At 47.1% G+C, this 22,002-nt stretch overlaps 1 protein-coding gene across 2 annotated transcripts in view; it reads right to left on the minus strand.

Annotated features, from left to right (window-relative positions):
• LOC140408861 (BEN domain-containing protein 4) overlaps positions 1–22,002 on the minus strand; it is a 76,252-nt gene that overhangs the window by 15,507 nt on the left and 38,743 nt on the right. The window contains exons 4-5 of one of the 2 annotated variants that reach the window (XM_072496668.1): positions 6,675–6,915; positions 4,976–5,380 (exon numbers count right to left, since the gene is read on the minus strand). In XM_072496668.1, the coding sequence (XP_072352769.1) occupies positions 5,259–5,380; positions 6,675–6,915 (363 nt within the window). In that variant the 3' untranslated portion in view covers positions 4,976–5,258. Of the gene's footprint in view, positions 1–4,975; positions 5,381–6,674; positions 6,916–22,002 lie in introns of those variants that run through there. The other variant, XM_072496667.1, reaches the window with a different exon arrangement.

Consider the following 22,002-nt stretch of genomic DNA (forward strand, 5'->3'; position numbering starts at 1 on the left):
GGGACTAGAGAGAGGACGGAGCGTGTGAGAAGGGGAGTACAATTAGAACGTGGGTTATCAGGAGATATACTTAATTTATTTAGGACTGAGGGAAACCTGGGTAAAATGCAGGGTGCACTGGAACATATAGACGCCCCTAGAATCTTGGCTGTTACGATCCACGAGGATGCAGTGGATGACGGGGGGCTGCAACAGCAATTGGAAATGCAGCGACAAATCTTCTTAGATGAGGGGCCGTAACTACGGGTTGGACAGATAGGTTTTCATGAACTGATAAAAGGAGGGAATGACGAATTGAACAAACGAATGTGATATAAAATAGTTAGTTCAAATACTAGTTACAGTAATGTAGATAGTAGTGAGTTCACAAAGGACAAAGGAATTCAGAAAGCATGGCAAGGGAGGATGGGGAAAAGAATGCTGGGTAACAAGAGGCCCAGGGTTAAGGAATGCGAAGTGAGCCAATCAGGATATATGGCCAGGTCAGGAGATGTATAGGATGACCAATGGGAATCTTGTATGTGAAATTTGATGCCATTTGAATGTATTTGCAGAGATTTCTTTGTCTCCGACCTCACTCGGTTCTAGAGTTTCAGACCCGGGTTCGATTCCCGGGTTTCGGCACCAAATGACAATATTGAATTCTTTACCTGTCAACCTGGCCTCAATAAAACTCGAGATGGATTTGTAGGTATAGTATTATTTATTTTTAACCAACTTGCAAGGCTGACTCGCTTCACAATGAGTTTCAGAACACACAAGCTGTCTCCTGAAAGGTCTCCTATCGTTTCTGGCAATGGGACCGTGTGAGAACCTCTCTGGCTACATCGAGGGCATCTTGAAACCCATCGTACAAGGTACGCCCAGCTTCTGTCGTGACACAACGGACTTCCGACAGAAACTCAGCTCCCATGGACCAGTTGAACCAGGAACATTCCTCGTCACAATGGACGTATCGGCACTCTACACCAGCATCCCCCATGACGACGGCATTGCTGCAACAGCCTCAGTACTCAACACCGACAACTGCCAATCTCCAGACACAATTCTGCAACTCATCCGCTTCATTCTGGATCACAACGTCTTCACCTTCGACAACAAGTTCTTCATCCAGATGCACGGAACAGCCATGGGGACCAAATTCGCACCCCAATACGCCAACATCTTCATGCACCTTTGAACAGGACCTACTCACCGCACAGGACCTTCAACCGACGTTATACACCAGATACATCAATGACATTTTTTTCCTTTGGACCCACGGCGAAGAATCACTGAAACGACTACACGATGACATTAATAAGTTCCATCCAACCATCAGACTCACCATGGACTACTCTCCAAAATCAGTTGCATTCTTGGACACACTCGTCTCCATCAAGGACGGTCACCTCAGCACTTCGCTTTACTGCAAACCCATGGATGCTCCACTTCTCCAGCTTCCACCCTAAACACATTAAAAAAGCCATCTCCTATGGACAAGCTCTCCGTATACACAGGATCTGCTCAGACGAGGAGGAGCGTAACAGACATCTACAGACGTTGAAAGATGCCCTCATACGAACGGGATATGGCACTCGACTCATCGATCGACAGTTCCAACGCGCCACAGCGAAAAACCGCACCGACCTCCTCAGAAGACAAACATGGGATACAACCGACAGAATACCCTTCGTCGTCCAGTACTTCCCCGGAGCGGAGAAACTACGTCATCTTCTTCACAGCCTTCAACACGTCATTGATGACGATGAACATCTTGCCAAGGTCATCCCCACACCCCCACTACTTGCCTTCAAACAACCGCGCAACCTCAAACAAACCATTGTTTGCAGCAAACTACCCGGTCTTCAGAACAGTGACGATGACACCACACAACCCTGCCATGGCAATCTCTGCAAGACATGCCAGATCATCGACATGGATACCACTATTACATGTGAGAACACCACCCACCAGGTACGCGGTACATACTCGTGCGACTCGGCCAACATTGTCTACCTCATACGCTGCAGGAAAGGATGTCCCGAAGCGTGGTACATTGGCGAGACCATGCAGACGCTGCGACAACGAATGAATGGACATCGCGCAACAATCACCAGGCAGGAATGTTCCCTTCCAGTCGGGGAACACTTCAGCAGTCAAGGGCATTCAGCCTCTGATCTCCGGGTAAGCGTTCTCCAAGGCGGCCTTCAGGACGCGCGACAACGCAGAATCGCCGAGCAGAAACTTATAGCCAAGTTCCACACACGAGTGGGGCCTCAACCGGGACCTGGGATTCATGTCGCATTACATTCATCCCCCACCATCTGGCCTGCGAAATCCTACCAACTGTCCTGGCTTGATACAATTCACACCTCTTTAACCTGGGGTTACCCCATCTCTGGATCTGTAAAGATTTAATCACCAGCTAATGGTCGCATTCCAAGTATTGTTTGGCATCTTTGAATTTGTCTATATATATGTTTCTGGAACATACCTTTTCATTCACCTGAGGAAGGAGCAGCGCTCCGAAAGCTAGTGACATCGAAACAAACCTGTTGGACTTTAACCTGGTGTTGTAAGACTTCGTACTGTCCATTTTCTCGCTGCTGGCAAGCAAAATAGGACTGTGAAGGTGAATCATTTTATTACAAGAAAGAGATAACCAGAGATACAAAGAAGCAGTGTACCTACTGGCCAGGATCTCACATCTGAATCTGCTGGAGAGAGCTGCACAGGAATCCAGGGCAGGACAGAGCAGTGATATCGTGAGTTCTATGCAAAGCTCTCGAGCAGTTGGTTAACAACCTACAAAGAAGAAACTTAACTGGGAAACAAAGCAGTATAAAGATGGTTGCTTGAGATATGGTTTAGCCAATTGTGCCCATGAAAATAAGGATGCAACACCCATATGTGTTATATGCAGGGAGGTACTGTCAAATGAGAGGAGAAGTTTCAGATTTTGAAAGAGAAGTGGTGGGTGAAAAATTCCTTTGGAATTTGAGACCCCAGAGTCAGTTATTAACTTACAGCTGACTCCAAACGAAAAGACTAAGCTGCTGTACCTTGCCTGTGATAGCACATTAAAACACATCAAAAGCCCATTGGTCTGTCAGCATTCTGGAGTCGCATCTCCCAGGAGTATCCAATGCTGAGTAAATCAAGCATTTTGTTGCTATTGCCCTTCACAACCTCCTATGCGAGGTTGGATTTTCCATTCCCACAAAGATGAAGATGGCACAAAAGAACTGGCTGAAATCTGCACCTGATATGTGCATTGCCCTCCCATCCTGTGAATCTGATTGGAGTGAGATCGTGAGGACCAAGCAGGCTCCCCTTTCGTATTAAAAGTAAGTGAATGTGGCGTGGGGCGCAAAGCTCGGCCAGCATGGTCGCGAAGATTGGCTGGTGTGGGCCCTGAAGGTCGGCCGGTTGGCCCAAGTGGGTCCCGAAAAAAAGTTTGAAAAACACTGAAATAAAAGGTCAGTGTTCAAAGCATGTAGTCTAATATTAGAGTAATAATGTGTTTTGTGCCTCAATATATATCAGTCCGCACTTCCCTGGAAATTTTTCCTCGGTCTCCAAATCCTGTGTTTTTGACTTTCAATTCCACCAAAATGTAATGTAGTAATCAACAGCAATTTTACAGAACCTGCTCAGATCATTTGTTTATCAGTAGCTAATGGTTAACAACAATGGTTAAATACAAGCCCTGCTTGTATTTTAAAGTAAGCACATTTTACAGGCTGTTCTATTTCGTTGCTCATGTGTGGTCGGGAACCTGGCATCGACCTCAATTAGAGTTTGGAACCAGTTAAGATGTCACCTCCAGGCGGCCCATCCAATTACAGACAGTGGATGGACCAGGGAACTGGCAGACCCCATTTGAGGGCCTGCAGTGATGTCCAGTTGGCAGCTCCACTGGGCAAGGGGGGTGCTGCAAATGTAGGTAGAAGAATGCGTGGGCACATCAAGATGGAGGTGTCCTCTGAAGAGTTATAAAACTTTTTAAAAATTGCTTCTAGGGGGGTTGCCAGGAGGAGAGTAGGTTGGTGGGGGTGGGTGGGGGGTGGTGAATGAGTGGAGAAGTTGGAGAATTAAAAAATGTCTCATTAGCTCCTGGCCTGCTGCCGGGAGATCATCTCCAGGCATCTGCCGGGCTTCGATCACAGTGCTGGGTCCATCCAATGTAGGGAAGACTCCGGTGACATCACCAATCTTCTCTCCAGTGGGCACCTAATTCCTGATAATTGGTTACTCACTGCTGCCGAGTGGGTCACCAATGTTGGTTGGACCCTGACTCGAGTAAGATCACTTGGAGGAGGAACCATGGTGGGGAATTATCCTGACACGAGATTCTCTCATTTTGCTCTCAAGCCCCCTCCAGGGCAGGAGAAGTGCAACCACATAAGTCTATTTTTCCTCCCCCTTCCTTTAGTTCAGCTCCTTTAAAAATGCTGTAATATCTTCTAGTTCTCAAGAAGGGTCCGCAGCTGAAACTCCAATTTAGCCGCTCTCTTCACAGGTGCTGTCTGACATTTTCTGCTTTGTTTTACACTTTCAGTAATTTTAATCAAAGGCTGCCCAGCCCGAGTGACAGCAGGTCACACACATGAGCCAGACTGATCAGAAAACTGCTAAGACTTCTAAAATGTATTAAATGCCATCAGTAGAAGTTCATCCAGTGTTGAACTCAACGTTGACGTAATGCTACAGGAAACAACAGAACAGGACTTGGATAATGGATCCCCCCAAACCAAAGATTGACTAACAGAATTAAGGATAATTAAAGACAGCAAATGTTTCTAAAGAAATCTGTAACCCCCTTGCTCATGCACTTATTTTCTTTCCCCAGTGGCGTCTATTCTTGCATATGCAGTGTTGCAATAGACTTCAAATACACTCAAGTGTTTTGCACAAGTGGCAAGTCTCCATATTTGAGCACATGCGCGCATTGTCAGGTTATTTATTGTAGGTGGCATCAGAATCAAACTAAATCTTGTCCTCACACAATGTTTGTGCATGTTCTTTCCAGCAGAATTCATGGGAGTAAATACTTGTGATACCTCTGGCCAGCACTGAGGGCCATGAAAGCTAACTGTACATATCTGCAAGCTACTAGCTCAGTTGAATCAGCTCATGCACAACAGATCAAGAGATGCCCACTCTGTATGGGATGGATTTTCCTGGTTGATTCACAATCCTGATAGCAGCCTCAATTCTGGGATAGGAACCTGCAAGTGATCATGGTCAGTCGCAATCTTCTTGAAGATGGCCAATTAAGAAACCATCTCTGACAGGCCTGTCCAGTTAAGGACAGTGGATGGACCAGGTAACCGGGAGGCCCATTCAGACGGCTTGCAGTGATGTGTAGTTGGCAGCAACCAAAGATGGAGGCCCCCTGAAGAATAATAAAATGGCAAAAAAAATAAGTGTGACCACAGCTGTCTGGCCGTCATTGTGAGAGAGCGCCTCCACATGATAGCCTGTGACTGCAGTGTGACCCTCTGACATCCACATTTCTGATAGAGGAGATTGAAGGATGCTTTGCAGATCCCACAATCCTGACAGCTGCCAACAACTCCCTACTGCTGGGATACTTCTAGACACCTGCTGGGCTTCCGCCTCAAGAGGCATGGAGGACTGTCTGTCACCAGAACGATGCTGATGGTGATACCAGTTTATCCCCAACTTAACAACTAACTGAGCCCAGTTAGCTACCTCCTGCTGCTGGGCCGGTAGCCAGTGCTGACAAACCCTGTCTCAGGATGATCACTCAGGGCAATTGCATGGAGAAACCCCCTGATGTGAGATTCTCTATTTTGCTCCAGGCCCTGCGTCCAAACCTGCTACCGCAGGAATAAGAGAATGCAGCCCCATGGCCGAGTAGGACCCAAGGCCCTAAATTTATTAGGATAGCTAAGTAGCAGTAACAGTGACTATGAAACTACTGGAATGTTGTAAAACCCATTAGGTCTACTAATGTCCTTTAGGAAACAAGCCTGCCACTAGTACCCAGTCTGGCTTCTATGTGACTCCAGACTATCAGAAACATGGTTAACTCTTAACTGTCCTCTGAAATGGCCGAGCAAGCCACTCAGTTGTGTTCAAGAGGGCGGATCACCATGTTCTCAAGGGCAATTCATAGAATCTACAGTGCAGAAGGAGGGCATTCAGCCCATCAAGTCTGCACCGGCCCTTGGAAAGAGCACCCCACTCAAGCACACACCTCCTCCACCCCATCCTCTTAACCCAGTAACCCCAATGAATGCTGGCCCAATTCAGTGACCTCCACAACCAATGAGTAATAGAAAAATAAATAATAGAAATACTTGATAATGTGTTTTTAGTGGTGTTGGCTGAAGGATAAATATTGGACAGAACTCTCTTGCTCTTCATCAATATGGCATCATGGGATCTTTTACATTCATCTAAGAAGAGTCTTAGATTAACATCTCTGGAAGGTAGCATCTCCAGCATTCTCTCAGTACTTCAATGATGTATCAGTTTACCTGGGCTCAAGTCTCTGGCATGGGACTTGAACCCACTCAATCTTTTTACGTTGAATCGATTTTGACTTAGAATTGACCCACAGCCACCCCTCCTCTATTGGGTCAACTGTACTGCCTCTCTTTTGGCAAGTACCCTGTAACTATGTACACACTATCCTGCGTACACAGAACATTAATTTATACCTCGGAGACAGGTGACTTTTACTGGGTCAAGAGGACGTCGTTCAGGGCCAGGTTCTCCCAGTGGCATCGACCGTTTCCTTTTCCCCAGTCCACAGGAATACTTCAGTTCATCTGTTGTAAACACAAATCTGATGAGGTAACGGAGAAGGCGACGGCCATCCTTTTTAGATGAATTAACAGCTTCATCCCATTGCTTACTGGTGATGTAGACCGGATAGTTGTTCAACAACTGTTTGTTTCCCTGAAAATTAAAGATGACAAATATTTGAAATGATGAAGACAGTTTAATCAAAAAGAATGTGATTAAATATGAATCAGCATGAGATGTCCAGATTCCAATTTTGTTCATCCCATTTAACATCTGCAGTTATATATTTAACAACTAGTACACTGACAGAGCTCGGATATCTCGCATCACTTTCTTCAAATAAAACGAAAACGCAAGTGAATTCAGCTACAGTTCCTTGAAACATAACGTGTGCACAAATCCGCCTCACATGGCTCCCTGAGGAAGTATTAGAGTAAAGATTTGCTGCATTTGGTTCCAACATAGAATGACTGTAGTAAACACAGAGAATCAATAGTAGATTCAGAATTGCTGCACTCTCGGGTGGCATGGTGGCGCAGTGGTTAGCACTGCTGCCTCACGGTGCCGAGGATCAGGGTTCGATCCTGGCCCCGGGTCACTGTCCGTGTGGAGTTTGCACATTCTCTCCGTGTCTGCGTGGGTCTCACCCCAACAACCCAAAAAGATGTGCAGGGTAGGTGAATTGGCCTCGCTAAAATTGCCCCTCAATTGGAAAAAAAGAATTGGTACTCTAAATTTTTTTTTTTTTTTTTTTTAAATTGCTGCACCCTTTAGTAACTATCATAAGGTATCAATATCCATTCTTGTAAACAGCATATTTGATAGACATGACAAACAGAAGCTACACTGCAATTAAAAACAGATTTCAAAATGGAGGAAGCACTCACAAATAATATTTTCCTCCATGCACTCCCTGCACATGCCACACCAAGTGGGAACACAAAATCAGATCTCGCACCAGAGACTCCGAGTTCCCTGCCGCCAGTTTGTGATTTTATTTGAAACCTTTAATTTGATTCCTATCTTCCTACTCACTTCCAGTTGTTCTAACTGTTTGATTAGATGTGAAAATCAAAGTAAGATTGGCCAGAGTTTCTCATAACTACTGCTAATATTCTCTACTTAATATATACCAACTAGATAAGAATTCAAAAGGTAAAGACACATCACCCTATTGATCTTTTAACTTTAGAAACACTTTATTTAACGTATAGGAGAATCACAGAGAAACACATCATATTGAGGATACTTGGTTCTCGCGAGCTGTGTGCATTTATGTATCAGTTAGGTGGATCCTGGAATGCTTTACATTCATGGCAATCCATCTTTTACATTCCCAGAGCAGGAAGAAACGATCTGCCACTGTCAGAGGTGTAGGGCCGGATTTCTGCTACAAAGGTGGATAGCGCGAGTCGGACATTTCCTAGCTTGCTGTGCCTATTTTGGTGGAAAGTGCCCTGAATGGAATCTTTGCCATGAGGGGGATAAATGCAAGATGGAGTCGAGCCCGACACCCCTGGAAGCAGATCAGAGGTAGCTACAGGGCGAGTGATGAGGCCAGCAGGATGGAAGGCCCTCTTTGGTTCTCTGGGACTTAATTTCAGTTGTGTGGTTGCATTTTAAGTCCTCTAGGCCTGCTCTCTCACACCCCATCACCCATACTCAATCCACTCCCTGTGCCACCTTCATGCCCATGCCAAGTCAATGCCAATTCATACCCTGCCATCCACAGCCAATGGCCTCTCATACCCTCCATTCCAGCTCACAGCCTCATTTTGCATGCTTGACTGAGAGCCTAGACTCATTAAAGTATTAACTGTGGGGGTAGTTTACACAGACATTTAGAACTATTTACTTTGTTTTGTTGGCATCTATTTTATTTTTCTGTTAATGTCTCAATATATATTTAATCAAAAGAATAAATGGGAAGTACTTAAAGCATCTGTTATTGATACAAAAAGACCATTTGGTTGGTTTGATTGGCATTTTTAAAAATAGATTTAGAGTACCCAATTCATTTTTTTCCAATTAAGGGGCAATTTAGCATGGCCAATCCACCTACCATGCACATCTTTGTGTTGTGGGGCGTAGGCCATCTGGGATGGCCACTTCCAGAATACAAAATGGATGCTCGCAATGAATTTAGGGAACTATGGACAATGTTAAGAAAGCAAGCAGGCACAAAGCCTGTATGCGTATTGAGAAGGCAGCTCCCAGACAAGACTGAAACTGTAGATCAATTAACATATTGATGGCCCATCTCCGGGAACAAAGGAAAGACACTCAAGCAACCGATCTAGCTCCAGACACCCCGGCGCCAGTTCCCCAAACCAAAAGCGTAAACAAAGCCAGGCCAACGGCCACCTAGGACACACCCAGCCATCAGGGCACCCACCCCTTTATTGGTCAAGATCAATACGAGTGATCAAGATACGGCCCAATTAATTGGGGTCAAGTTTAAGGCCCGCCCAAAAGCGCGAAGCCCCTCCGGGTATAAGAAGAAACCCCAGAGAGAGAATCGCTCTCTAGGACTTGGCTCTCACAGCGGAGAGACCCGTCCACCAGCTGCACCAGAAGCAAGTAAGTCCAAGGTCAACGCTCGTTACCAGACGGACGACCTTAGCTGTTCTCCTGTACCTCTTCGAATCCAACAACCTCAGATGCGAACAACGGCCATTGTTCCTCTGCCTGGGTGGGCACCCGAAGCTAAGTCTAGGTGTTAGCGTTAGAGATAGTTTAGTTTGCAGTACTTTGTGCATGAGTAGATATTACTGTGTGTGTAAATAAATAGTATTGACTTTGAACTAACTAACTGGTGTATTGGCTCTTTGATCAGTATTCGGGTTTGAACCTTGTGGCGGTATCGAGAGATACCTGGCGACTCTAAAGCAAACATAATTAGGATTAAGGAAGGTGACCACATTGACCGCCATATTTAGAACCAGAGCAACATTACTGGCGACATCTGACGGGACTCGACCTAGAAGTGGCCTAGTCACTCTGAGAGAACCCAAAATTTGAATTAGAATCCAATTGGGAACAGAAAAACCACAAACTTAAGACCAATACTGATCAAACAACCAAGATTCGGAAGCGTGTTATTTGCATGTATACTAACAGGGATATAAGATAAACCTGAGAGATTTTGTTGCGTAAAACTGTCGGGAGTTTTGTAGCCTGGAAATTAGCGTAAGCCGTACCCAGTGTTTACATCACCACTTTATTACCCCCTGTTCCAAATTTGTTATAGACCCCAGAGATAGCGATAGAAATGGCAATGAAGGCAATGGAACGCCTTATGAACCACAATAGTTTCCAGAGCACGTTTGGATCCCAGTTAGACCAAGAGAATGGCCCCGACTGGCAGGAGTTAAATGAGACTGCCCATAGGTATGTACATGGGACATGTACACAGGACAAACCACAAAAACGAAAAGCACCCCCACCCCCGACTGCACAGGCAGAACACAACCCTATGAACCCTGTCACCACACAGCGCAGGGCCACAACAGAAGGAGACCCAGATTTTCTATACACCACCCCATTAACCGTCACTCAATTACGGGACGCGTGCGATAAGGTTATACCGTTCCTACCCACATCGGACCCCCACCAGTTCTTTGCAAGAGTAAAACAGCAGGCGATTATGTACGGCCTGGATGAAAAGGAGCAAATGAAGCTCACAGTTTTAAGCCTCGACCCTTCAGTCATGGCAGCCCTTCCCGACCCACAAAACGTAGGAGGAGGCACACTCCAAGAAATGCACACAGCGATCCTAGATGCGATTGGCTATAACAAAGGAGACCCCGTAGAAGGCCTAAACAAGTGTAGGCAAAAGAAGACAGAGCACCGCACAGCATTTGCTGGACGCTTGTGGATACATCTTACTGCGGTGTTTGCAGAGTTAGCCCGCGCCCATTTGTCCCCAGATAATATGGCCAAATGGACCCGCATCCTAGTCTCTCATGCGACAGAGGCAGGACAGAGAGCTTGCGCAAATTACGACCCCTCAGACGAGGCCCACAACAAGAAATGGGTTTTGAAAAGATTGTCCCGCACTTGGGAGCAGTCCATTCAAGGTAAAACAGCTTATGGTAAAGCAGAGGAAGAACAGGCAGACATGCATCCAGTGAGGACGCACCAGAACCCCGCATGGGTAAATGAGGGAAAAAACAGCCCACAGCAGACCAAATCCCAGGAGTGTTATAATTGCGGCCAATTAAGACACTTTGCCCGGGAGTGCAATGCGCCCTAGAAGCAGCAGAGAAACCAGCAGACAGGCACCCGGAATAAGAATAGAGCAAAGTCAATTCACAGTGTTAGCGCCCGTTCTGAGAACGCAGATATGAACGGCACCGACTGACTGTGTTCGGGTACCCCAACTTGGGTCTGCGACACCCTTTGGGACAAGTCTGGTAGACCGATAGTGGCAGGCACAGTCCGGGGACACCCAGTAGAATTCCTTTGAGACACAGGAGGGTCCCGCACCACGCTCAATTGCTCCACGATGTTTCAGCGAGACACGTGGCCCACCACCGACACCATTACACTCAGCGGTTTTACAGGGCATTTACAGCAGGGACACATCACAGCCCCTGTAGCAATCCAGATAGGGAACATTAAAACAAAACACCCCGTAGTTCTGGTCGATCTACCCCAGACAGCCGAACACATTTTAGGCATTGATTTTATGAGCTTCCAGGATCTATCATTCGATCCAGTAAATAAATGTGTGGGGAAAATGGCAAAAGCAGCACAAGCCCCCGCCACGCTCACAGTTGGAGAATATGAAAATAGGATTAGCGCAGTAGGGGACTTCTGGTTTGACACTCGAGCCATTAGTCAGAACAAAGAAGTTAGGGAAGTCCTGCAGCGACACAAAGCAGCATTTGCACAGCACAACACGACTGTGGCAAGATCGCTGGCTTGGTAAGTATTACAGGTCCAGACCCCGACCCCAAAAGCAGTACGGTTTCCCCCAAGAAGCAGAGGGAGAAATCTCAAAAGTTATACAGAGTCTGCTTGATCAAGGCGTACTCCGATCAGTAGCCTCCACGAATAATGCACCAATTTGGCCCTTCAGGAAACCCGATGGATCATGGCGACTGACCATTGATTATCGGGAACTGAACAAAGTAACCCCAGTAGCAGCCCCCACCATAGCCACGAGTCCCGAGATCATGCTCAAACAGGGACAACAGTCAAAAAAAAATTCAGTTTTAGACATTAGCAACGGCTTTTGGTCCATTCCATCGGATAAGGCGTGCCAATATAAATTTGCTTTCACATTCCAGGGACAGCTATATACGTGGACGTGCCTTCCACAACTCCCCCTCCATTTTCCACTGACAGCTGCAAACGGATTAGCCAAATTTTCCCGACCCGATTGTCTGGTCCAATATGTAGATGATCTCCTTCTACAGATGGACACAAAGGGAGAGCACATTTCACTTCTCGCAGAATTATTAGGACTCCTACAACAAATTGGCTGTAAAGTGAACACAAGAAGGCCCAGATTTTACAGGAAAAAGTGATTTACTTAGCAACAGTAATCACACATGGCAAACGCGAGATCGAGCAGAAAAGAATCAACTCGGTCGTCAAATTACCCCTGCCCCATAACGTCACAGCCCTCCGGTCATTTCTAGGACTGGTTGGCTACTGTGGAAACCACATCGACGGTTTTACCACAAAAGGATTTTCTGCCTGCGAAAGGCACCTGCTCGCAGTTTTTTGGGCAGTACAATACTTCGCCGACATTACAGGACTCAACCCCATCACCATTCTGACTGAACACACCCCAACACAACTCCTATTTGATGGTAGACTTAAGGATGGCTCAGTCAGCCAGATCCGCGCAGCCCGTTGGACCCTTTTCTGACAGGGATGGGACATAACAGTTAAGAGGACAAAGACCACACTTTCCTCGCTGACAAATTACAATATGCAGGTACCCCCACATGAGTGTGAAATAATATCTGCTAAACACAACACAGGACCCTTTATACCCAAGTCAGCTCCCCCGAAACCAGGTACTTCACCCCAGAGACCCCAGCCCACAGACACATGCGCACCCCTTAGAATCTATGTGGATGGCTCCTCCAGTTTTAAACGGGAAAAGGATTCCTGGTTGCGGTATTTATGTAGAGGACGCTCAGGGACGCGCCTTTGAAGAGATTTCGTTAAAATTGCCAGGACACTTAGGCTCGCAGGCAGCAGAACTGGCAGCCATAGCGTACATTGTAGATCACCCCGACTCGTTTCCGTCCCCAGCCGACATGTATTCGGACAGTTTATATGTCTGCAACAGTGCAACCGAATTCCTACCCCCGTGGGAAACTAGAGGATTTGTTTCCGCAGACGGTAAGCCCCTACCATTAGCCCCATTACTCTAGCATATTCTGAGAACAGCCAAGAAAGGAAATATGGAATTATCAAAGTCCGTCGCCATCATCGTTCTCCCCCCCCTGGTAATGTTAAGGCAGATGCCCTGGCAAAGGCAGGTTCCAGACATGTTCACTTTTGGACCCCCCCCCCCCCCCCCCCGAGGGCACCCCAGTACACACAGTTCAGGTCTCACAGACCAACATTCAGGATTTAGCAAAGGCCCAATCAGAAGACACACAGCTCAGGGACGTTTTAAAAGGCAACTTCCCAGCCCCCTACGATAAGTACAAAAACGCGTTAACCACACGTAACGGTGTGATTTTAAAAGATGGAATTCATGTAGTCCCCAGCCAGGACAGGAATCAGATTATTTGCCAATTTCATGACAACCATGGACATCAAGGCATAGAAGCTACCCTATCCCACCTCAGACCTCTCTGCTGGTGGCCCAATTTAAAACTGATATGACTCACTACATTGAGAACTGCTCAATCTGTGCCCAGAACAATCCAGACAGATATGCAAGAAGAGGTCAGTTTAGCCACACCCGCCCCATTAATGGCCCCTGGAAGAATTTGCAAATCGATTATATAGGACGCCCACCCCCCTGCAGGAATGGTTTTAAGTATGTGTTGGTCGTCATCGACACCTTCACAAAATGGGTGGAAGCCTTTCCATCCAGAACAAACACAGCCAAAACGACAGCTAAAATCCTCACTCGGCACATCTTTACAAGATGGGGACTTTCGCGCAGTATAGAGTCCGATCAAGGCTCCCATTTTACAGGACGAGTGATGAAAAGCACTATTGTACAGTTTAAAAGAATTTAAAATGTTGTTAATTCTTTTGATTAATTAAGGATAGTTTAGATTAAGGACAGTTAGAGGTTCCAGTTTTTTTATTTTGTAATGCATGCCTGAATGTCATAGCGCCCCATAGAATTTTATAATGATGCGTGTACCTAAAGTAAATTAGGTAAAAGTTTCAATCCATAGGACAGAGTAGTGTAGTGCCTGTCCTTCCTTATGGGTGCCCGACTTAGGAGGAGAACAAAGAAGATGCAGTAATTTGATCGTCCACGCTTCGCGTTGAGGATCACAAGGAGGGGTTGTAGCCATCTGGGATGGCCACTTCCAGAATACAAAATGGATGCTCGCAATGAATTCAGGGAACTATGGACAATGTTAAGAAAGCAAGCAGGCACAAAGCCTGTATGCGTATTGAGAAGGCAGCTCCCAGACAAGACTGAAACTGTAGATCAATTAACATATTGATGGCCCATCTCCGGGAACAAAGGAAAGACACTCAAGCAACCGATCTAGCTCCAGACACCCCGGCGCCAGTTCCCCAAACCGAAAGCGTAAACAAAGCCAGGCCAACGGCCACCTAGGACACACCCAGCCATCAGGGCACCCACCCCTTTATTGGTCAAGATCAATACGAGTGATCAAGATACGGCCCAATTAATTGGGGTCAAGTTTAAGGCCCGCCCAAAAGCGCGCGAAGCCCCTCCGGGTATAAGAAGAAACCCCAGAGAGAGAATCGCTCTCTAGGACTTGGCTCTCAAAGCGGAGAGACCCGTCCACCAGCTGCACCAGAAGCAAGTAAGTCCAAGGTCAACGCTCATTACCAGACGGACGACCTTAGCTGTTCTCCTGTACCTCTTTGAATCCAACAACCTCAGATGCGAACAACGGCCATTGTTCCTCTGCCTGGGTGGGCACCCGAAGCTAAGTCTAGGTGTTAGTGTTAGAGATAGTTTAGTTTGCAGTACTTTGTGCATGTGTAGATCTTACTGTGTGTGTAAATAAATAGTATTGACTTTGAACTAACTAACTGGTGTACCAGCTCTTTGATCAGTATTCGGGTTTGAACCTTGTGGCGGTATCGAGAGATACCTGGCGACTCTAAAGCAAACGTAATTAGGATTAATGAAGTCGACCACATTGACCGCCATATTTAGAACCAGAGAAACAGAGCAACAAGGGGCGAAACGCACACAAACACGGGGAGAATGTGCAAACTCCACCCAGAGCCGGGATCGAACCTGGGACCTCGGCGGCGTGAGGCAGCAATGCTAGCCACTGCGCCACCCTGTTGCCCTACTGGTGACACTAATAAAGATTATTAAGAAGTCCCAGAAAACCCAGACAGGCTTTTTAAACAGCCTGGCTTAGTACTCTGCAGCACCGACTGCTGCCTCTGATCTGCATCCAGCAGTCACACTGCCCAGACTGCAGCAGGGCTAACCCACTGTGCCACCGTGCTGCCCTGATTGCCATTTTATTTACTGTTGTTGGAACGCCTGTTTTTTTTCAAAGAATTATGATCAGTTGCTGTGTGTCTATGTCTGGGATTTCCGACATGGTCTTTTTTATAAACTCCATGTCGTCCCAGTTGGGAGTGTACATGTTTAGCAGGACTACCGGTGCCCGGTCCAGGACATCGCTGACCATGAGGTACCATCCCCCTGGGTCTGTAACGGCCCTCGTCGCAGTAAACATCGTCCTCTTATTTAACAGTACGGCTACACCCCTTGCCCTCGCCCCGTAGCAAGAATGTTATATCTGTCCCATCCAGCCCTTCCTTACCCGCTGTCAGTCCTTCTCCCTCAGGTGCGTCTCTTGGAGGAACACTCTGTCAGCCTTCTAACTTTTCAGGTGGGCGAAGACTCTGGATCTTTTCAATGGGCCATTAAGTCCCCTGACGTTGCAGCTGAATATCCTGATGGGTGTTTTTGTCCCTCTGCCCGGCGGGATCACTCACACTTACCTGTTAGGCATGCCGCTGCATTCCGGGGCATCCCTTTGTTAGGGGCCCGTCCAACATGGCCGCGGTCACTGTTCTCCCCATGGCCGTATGACCATAGGACATGGGAGCAGAATTAGGCCACTCGGCCCATCGAGTCTGCTCCGCCATTCAATCGTGGCTGATATTTTCTCATCCCCATTCTCATGCTTTCTCCCCAGAACCCCATTTTAATCAAGAACCTATCTATCTCTGTCTTAAAGACACTCAGTGATTTGGCCTCCACAGCCTTCTGCGGCAAAGAATTCCACAAATTCACCACCCTCTGGCAGAAGAAATTCCTCAAATGAGTTCGGGTCCCTGTGCTCCAGGGTTTCTTTTTTGTCCAGGGGGCACCAAACATGGCCGCCAACTGTGAGTACGCCACGTGGGTGAGTCCCCGCACTCCAGGGTATCTCCTTGTTCAGGGACCCACCAAAGTGGTTGCTTGTGGTGCCATCTGTTAAAAGTTGCCAAGTGTGGCCTGTTATAGCCATCCTAATGCCCTTGCTCTCTCTGTTCCTGATTTCCCCTTGTAGTGTTTTCTCCCACCCTCGATCTTCCTCCCCCCCCCCCATAGCTGTGTCCCCCCTTTATTTCTCTGTTTCTTCCCCCAGTCATCCCCCTGGTCCCGGTGTCTGCCCCCCTCGTCTTTGCCAGGTGCTTTCCCCCTTGCGGGAGATGCGCCGCTGCCTCTCTTTCCTGCACGCTTCCTGGTGCTACCTTCCCTGCTAGTGTGGTGGCCCCCCTCCCAGGGCTGATTGTGCATCCTCCCGTCGCCCGTTCCCTATGCTTCCTATCTCCCCTTCCCCTCACCTTCTACCTTCCTCCCTTGTCCCTAGAACGAGACAGTACAATCCCGCGCAGTGTTCAACATGATGGTTCACAGTTGTCAACTCAGAAAGTAAAAGCCTTTTCCAATGAGCTCTTCACCGCTTTGTCTGCTGCCGTTTCTCGGGTACGTTCTCCAAGATAAACTTGTCCATGTCCGCAGGGGCCATGGGAAAGTGGATCCTGCCTTGGAATGTGACCCAGAGTTTGGCCGAGTACAGAATCCCAAACTTTACGCCGCTTTTACACTGCACAGCCTTGGCCGTATTGAATTCTGCCCGGCGCTTGACCAGGTCAGCCCCAATGTCCTGGTAGAATCTAGTGACCTTCCCAGTTACAGTTCTTAGTTTATCTCACCCAACACAGGATTCGTTCCCGGTCTTGGTACCAGTGCATTTTGGCGATTATCGCCCTTGGCTGTTCTCTGGCTCTGGGCTTTGGGCAAAGCGACCGGTGGGCTCTGTGAATTTCTGGTGGGTTGGGAAACTATCCCTTCCCACCCGGTTGCCCAGCATTTGGGCCACATAGTCCATGGGGTTCCTACCTTCGATCGCCTCTGGCAGGCCCACTATCCATAGATTTTGATGCCTCGATCGGTTGTCCTGGTCGTCGATTTTCCCCTTCAAGAACCCCTGTGTCGCGCCCAGTCTTGCCACTTCTTTCTCCAGGTGGCGATCCGGTCGCCCTGGTCTGTTGCGGCTTTTTCCCAGCACTCTGATTGTGTTTTCCTGGGCTTCCAGTCGCCTCTCCCACCTTGTCTTGGGCCACCTGCATGGACGCCAGATCTTCCGCAACAGCACCCTTGACCACAGTTTGGATATCATTTTTTGTCCCTTCCCGATGTTCTCCCAATTCTCTGGAGAGAAACGTCCTCCACCATCTGCTGGGGGGGTGGGGGGGGGGGGGTCTCCTTGCACAGCCGGCTGGTCCCTCTCGCTCTGGCGAGTCCCGAGCTTTGCCCCTTCGTGCGTCAGCAGGCTTGGCCGTTTGTTTCTCCTGTTTTTTTCCACTCCTAGTTTCCATGCGGCCTCTGGAATGACTGCTATTTAGCATTTTCCCCTCATATTGTTGCTGGTAGAGGTGTGGGGATGTTTTCCCTTGGTGTTAGCGGGCAATTTCGGGTGAGAAGAGCCTATTTTGCAGGTTTGTGGGAGGAAAGCCACCTGATGTGCGACTTCTCAGCACATCCCCATCACCGGAAGTCCCTCCAATATATATACACAATGCATTCCTGTTTACCCAACATATTTACATTACCTCAATTACTACTTCTCCCCTTCCTGAGGTCTCTGCGTTTACTGGTTCAGATGTTTTGGAGGCTTTATAATTCTTCCAGATCTTGTCTTTACAACAATTGGAGGAGTAGTGGGCTCTTTCAGTGTATAAACCTTGATGAATAGGAGGTTGCTTTGGATGTGGTCATTCTGGCATTTGGTTGTCTTCTTCAATTTCTCTCCAATGTATAGTGGTAGGATCACCTCAAAGGATGAGGAGACGTTTCCCCCTGTTCTCCCGGACCATAGCTTCCAAAACACTGATAAAGTATGACCGTGGCTGGTCATCATCGTTCCGGGCAATAACACCCTCGCTATCACGGTCCTTTGCGCAAGTGTGGCAGGTGTCTGGTGTTTTGTTGTAGGTGGAAGCTGCTCCTGCCTATAGGACTGCTGTCTGTCCTGGATGTGTTGGTAATTTGTGGTTGCCAACCCTGGTGTTAAGTTTATTTGGCAGGATTGGGAGTTGTGTGCGGAGTTTCCTGTCCAGCAGAAGCTCAGATGGGTTTAAGCAGCATTGGATTGGACCTGTATGTTGACAGTGCTGTTGGGAAGTCGGCATTTTCCCTCAGGAGGGCTTTTCTGGCTCATTGTTAGACTGTGGGTATATGGTGCTGATATGGTGCTGGCAAATTGGGTGAAGTATTCATTTGTAAATTGTGGACTGATATCCAACTAACTGGACCAGGAGGACATGGTTTGCGAACATCTCCTTCAACCTTCTCACCACCATCTTTGTAGTTGTCGTGTACATTTTCTTCACCTCAACCCATTGGGAGAAGTAGTCCACCACAGTGTGAAAGAATCTGCCATTAAAGATGAATAAATCAATGGCTGACTGCTCCCACAGCCTGGTTAAGAACAGTGTAGGGTTAGGAGGATCTCTCTGGTCCTGATTGTGCAGCACACACAACTGACAGTTCACTTATCATGTCCTCAATTGCTCATGAAATGCCTGGCCACTGCACAGTGGATTGGGCCCATGCCCTACATTTGATAATGCCCTCATGTATGTTTTGAAGGATCACGCATTTGTTCCAAAGTGAATTGGCTGGTGTTTCCCTGAGGTAGTGTGTAGGTGACTCCTCAATGATTTGGAGCATGATTCAAGCTCCTCAATCAGGTTGGCATCATGTTTCGTTGGAAGGTCCACTGTTGTCTTGCAAAGTGTGTCCACCATTGTTTGTTTTTGTCCTTTTACATATACCATCTCATATGTGAACCTCATAAGGTGTAGGTGGAATCTCTGAATTCTGGGGAGAATCTTTGCCAGCTCCTGCTCATCTAGCAGTGACACCCATGGCTTATGGTCAGTTTCAATGATCAATAATGTAACCCGTAAACATCTATACGCCCACGACACTGATCAGGGTGTCTGCATCCGACTGTCCTATGAATGTGTAATACCGGCAACATCCATCTAGTTGTTCCTGAAGTAAAACTGCTCCAAGGCCTGTGGACAAAGCATCCACTGCTATGGTGGAGGGCTGGGATGGGTTATAGTGGGCCAGGATGTCAGTTGAGAACAGCATGGCTTTGATGCAACCACACAACCACATGCTCGATTTTAGAGCATGTTTCAGTATCGTGCATTGTCCTTTTTGAGAAGGTGCTGCACGGATTCCGTGACCTGTGCCAGATTGGGTAAACATTTTGCCACCTGGTTCACCACACCCAGGAAGTTGAGATGGGGTTGGAAACTCACTGATAGCTTTTGTTTTCTCTGGGACTGCTGTGATGCCTTAGTTGTTGACGACGTGCCCCAAGAACCAAATAAAAGTCTTGGAGAATTTGTACGTCTCATTAAATGCCAGTCCTGCTTCCTGCAAGCATTTTAGGATTGCTGTGAGCCTTTTGTCATGTTCTTCGCTGCCATGCCATGGACCAAAGCATCGTCCATATGGCAGATGATATCCTCTAATCTTCGTAAAATGGCCGGCATCATGCATTGAAAGATTTCCTTTGTAGAGTTATCCAGAATGGTAAGTTGTTGAAGCAGAATCTGCCAAAGGTGTTGATGAATGTCAGAAATTTGGACTTTTCGTAGTGCTAGTTGCCAAAAGTTAGCATTGAACTTTGGAAACACTGTGCTTTTAGAGAGTTTGGTCAGGTTGTTGTCCACTGAGGACATCGGTGGACTTCTCTCATCACAGCATATTGAGCTGTGTCAAGTCACTGCAGGTATAGATGGACCTGTTCGGTTTTTGGGAGTGGAACCAGCACTGAACTCCATTCGGTTGGCTGAGTGACGGGGGAGATGACACCATGTTTATCATCTCGCTCAGCTGTTGCCTCACTTGTGTCATGAGTGGATGAAGTTTTTCTCATGGCATGAACAGGCACATGGACCTAGCATCCTCCCTCAGTGCAATCCTGTATGCGGTCCTCAGTCACCCCAATCTGGTGAAGAGTTTTGGGAACTTCTTTTTAAATTTGGAAGCAGATCCTTGCAAGTTAATCTTGTCAATTTTCTGAAGGAGGTTGAGGCCAACACAGGCTTTATAGCTTAAAAGGGAGCATTCTTGTTTGTGGATGAAGAACAGCGTCTCTCGTATTCTTTTGTCTTTGTACACGAATGTCACCTTCAGAGTACCTTTCACTGGTAGGTTGATACCGTCTGCTTCATACAGCTGTGGGTAGCATCAGATATTGAGTCACCATCCATGGTTCCTTGTCTGAGAGGACCATAACACTGGCTCCCATGCCCAATTTAAAGTTTGAGATGACCATTAACTGAGATGGCCGTGTTCTGGAATGAATATCATTGATATTTGGCTTCACCCAAGAAGCATGTTTGTGTGTCTTCTTGGCGTGTTACCTCAGCTCATGAATCATCTTAGGTTAGGTGGATTGGCCATGCTAGTGTCCGGGGATGTGAAGGTTCGGTTACGGGGTTACAGGGGATAGAGCTGGGTGGGCAGGGGATTGGGCCTAGGTGGGTGCTCTTTCGGAGGTCGGTGCAGACTCAATGGGCCAAATGGCCTTCTTCTGCACTGTAGGTGTTCTATGATTCTATGATCTTGTGACCATCTGTGTGTCTGATTGTGTTAGCTTTGCAAAGCTTTCTGAAGTGTTACTATGTGGTTGCAATTAAAACACTGTGCTGAGACACTCAACACGCCCATGGGGTCTCTTGGCTCCACAGCACTGGCATTGTTGTTCGCCATCTAGTGGTTGGTTAAGGTATTGCTTCCCTTTGCCTGGAGTGTTCCTCTGCTGTTTTACCAGCTGGACAGTGGGGGATGTTCTGTACCATTGCTTGCCTTCCCCCTTAAAATGGATCTGTGCTGTAAATGGATTTCAGATTGCCTGGAAGTCTAAATGGCCTTTTCAAGGGTGAAATCTTCCTTAGCTTGAGGCATGTCTGTGATGGCACCATCTGCCAGTCTGACTACCACTCTGTCCCTAATTAGCTCCGATTTCTGGTCACTGTAGTCACTGTAGCCATAGCCTTCAGCCATTCTGTACAGCTTATTAATAAAGGAGACAGCAAGTTCTCCAGGCTGCTGAACACGTTTGTTAAACTTTGCTCTTTCAAGGATCTTGTTATTGATGAAATTAATATATGTGCTAAATGATCTTAAAACTTTGTTAAGCTTTGCTGATGATTAATTGATTCCATATTTAGCAATTACATCATTGGCTATTGGATGTACTGAATAAAGCAGTGTGTTAACCTGATCAGATTCTGTCTTGTTGACTGAACCTGAAGCAATTATGTATATAAGGAATCTCATTCTGCAGTATCTCCAGTTTTGTGATTGGCCTGGGCCTTGCGCGACACCAAGCTAGTCTGGTAAGGCAGATCCACAGTCATCCAAAATTAAAAATGTATGTAGCTTTAAAGGCCATTAGGAGATGGCTGCTGCAGTATGCTCCTTAATGAGATTTCCTTCTTCTCAAGTGAGATTCTTGTCAGTTTTGGTGGGTTCCCGCTGTAATGGCGTTAGCTATTTCTGTC

The sequence above is a fragment of the Scyliorhinus torazame genome, chromosome 3 (assembly GCF_047496885.1).
Source record: "Scyliorhinus torazame isolate Kashiwa2021f chromosome 3, sScyTor2.1, whole genome shotgun sequence".
NCBI classification, from domain to species: domain Eukaryota; kingdom Metazoa; phylum Chordata; class Chondrichthyes; order Carcharhiniformes; family Scyliorhinidae; genus Scyliorhinus; species Scyliorhinus torazame.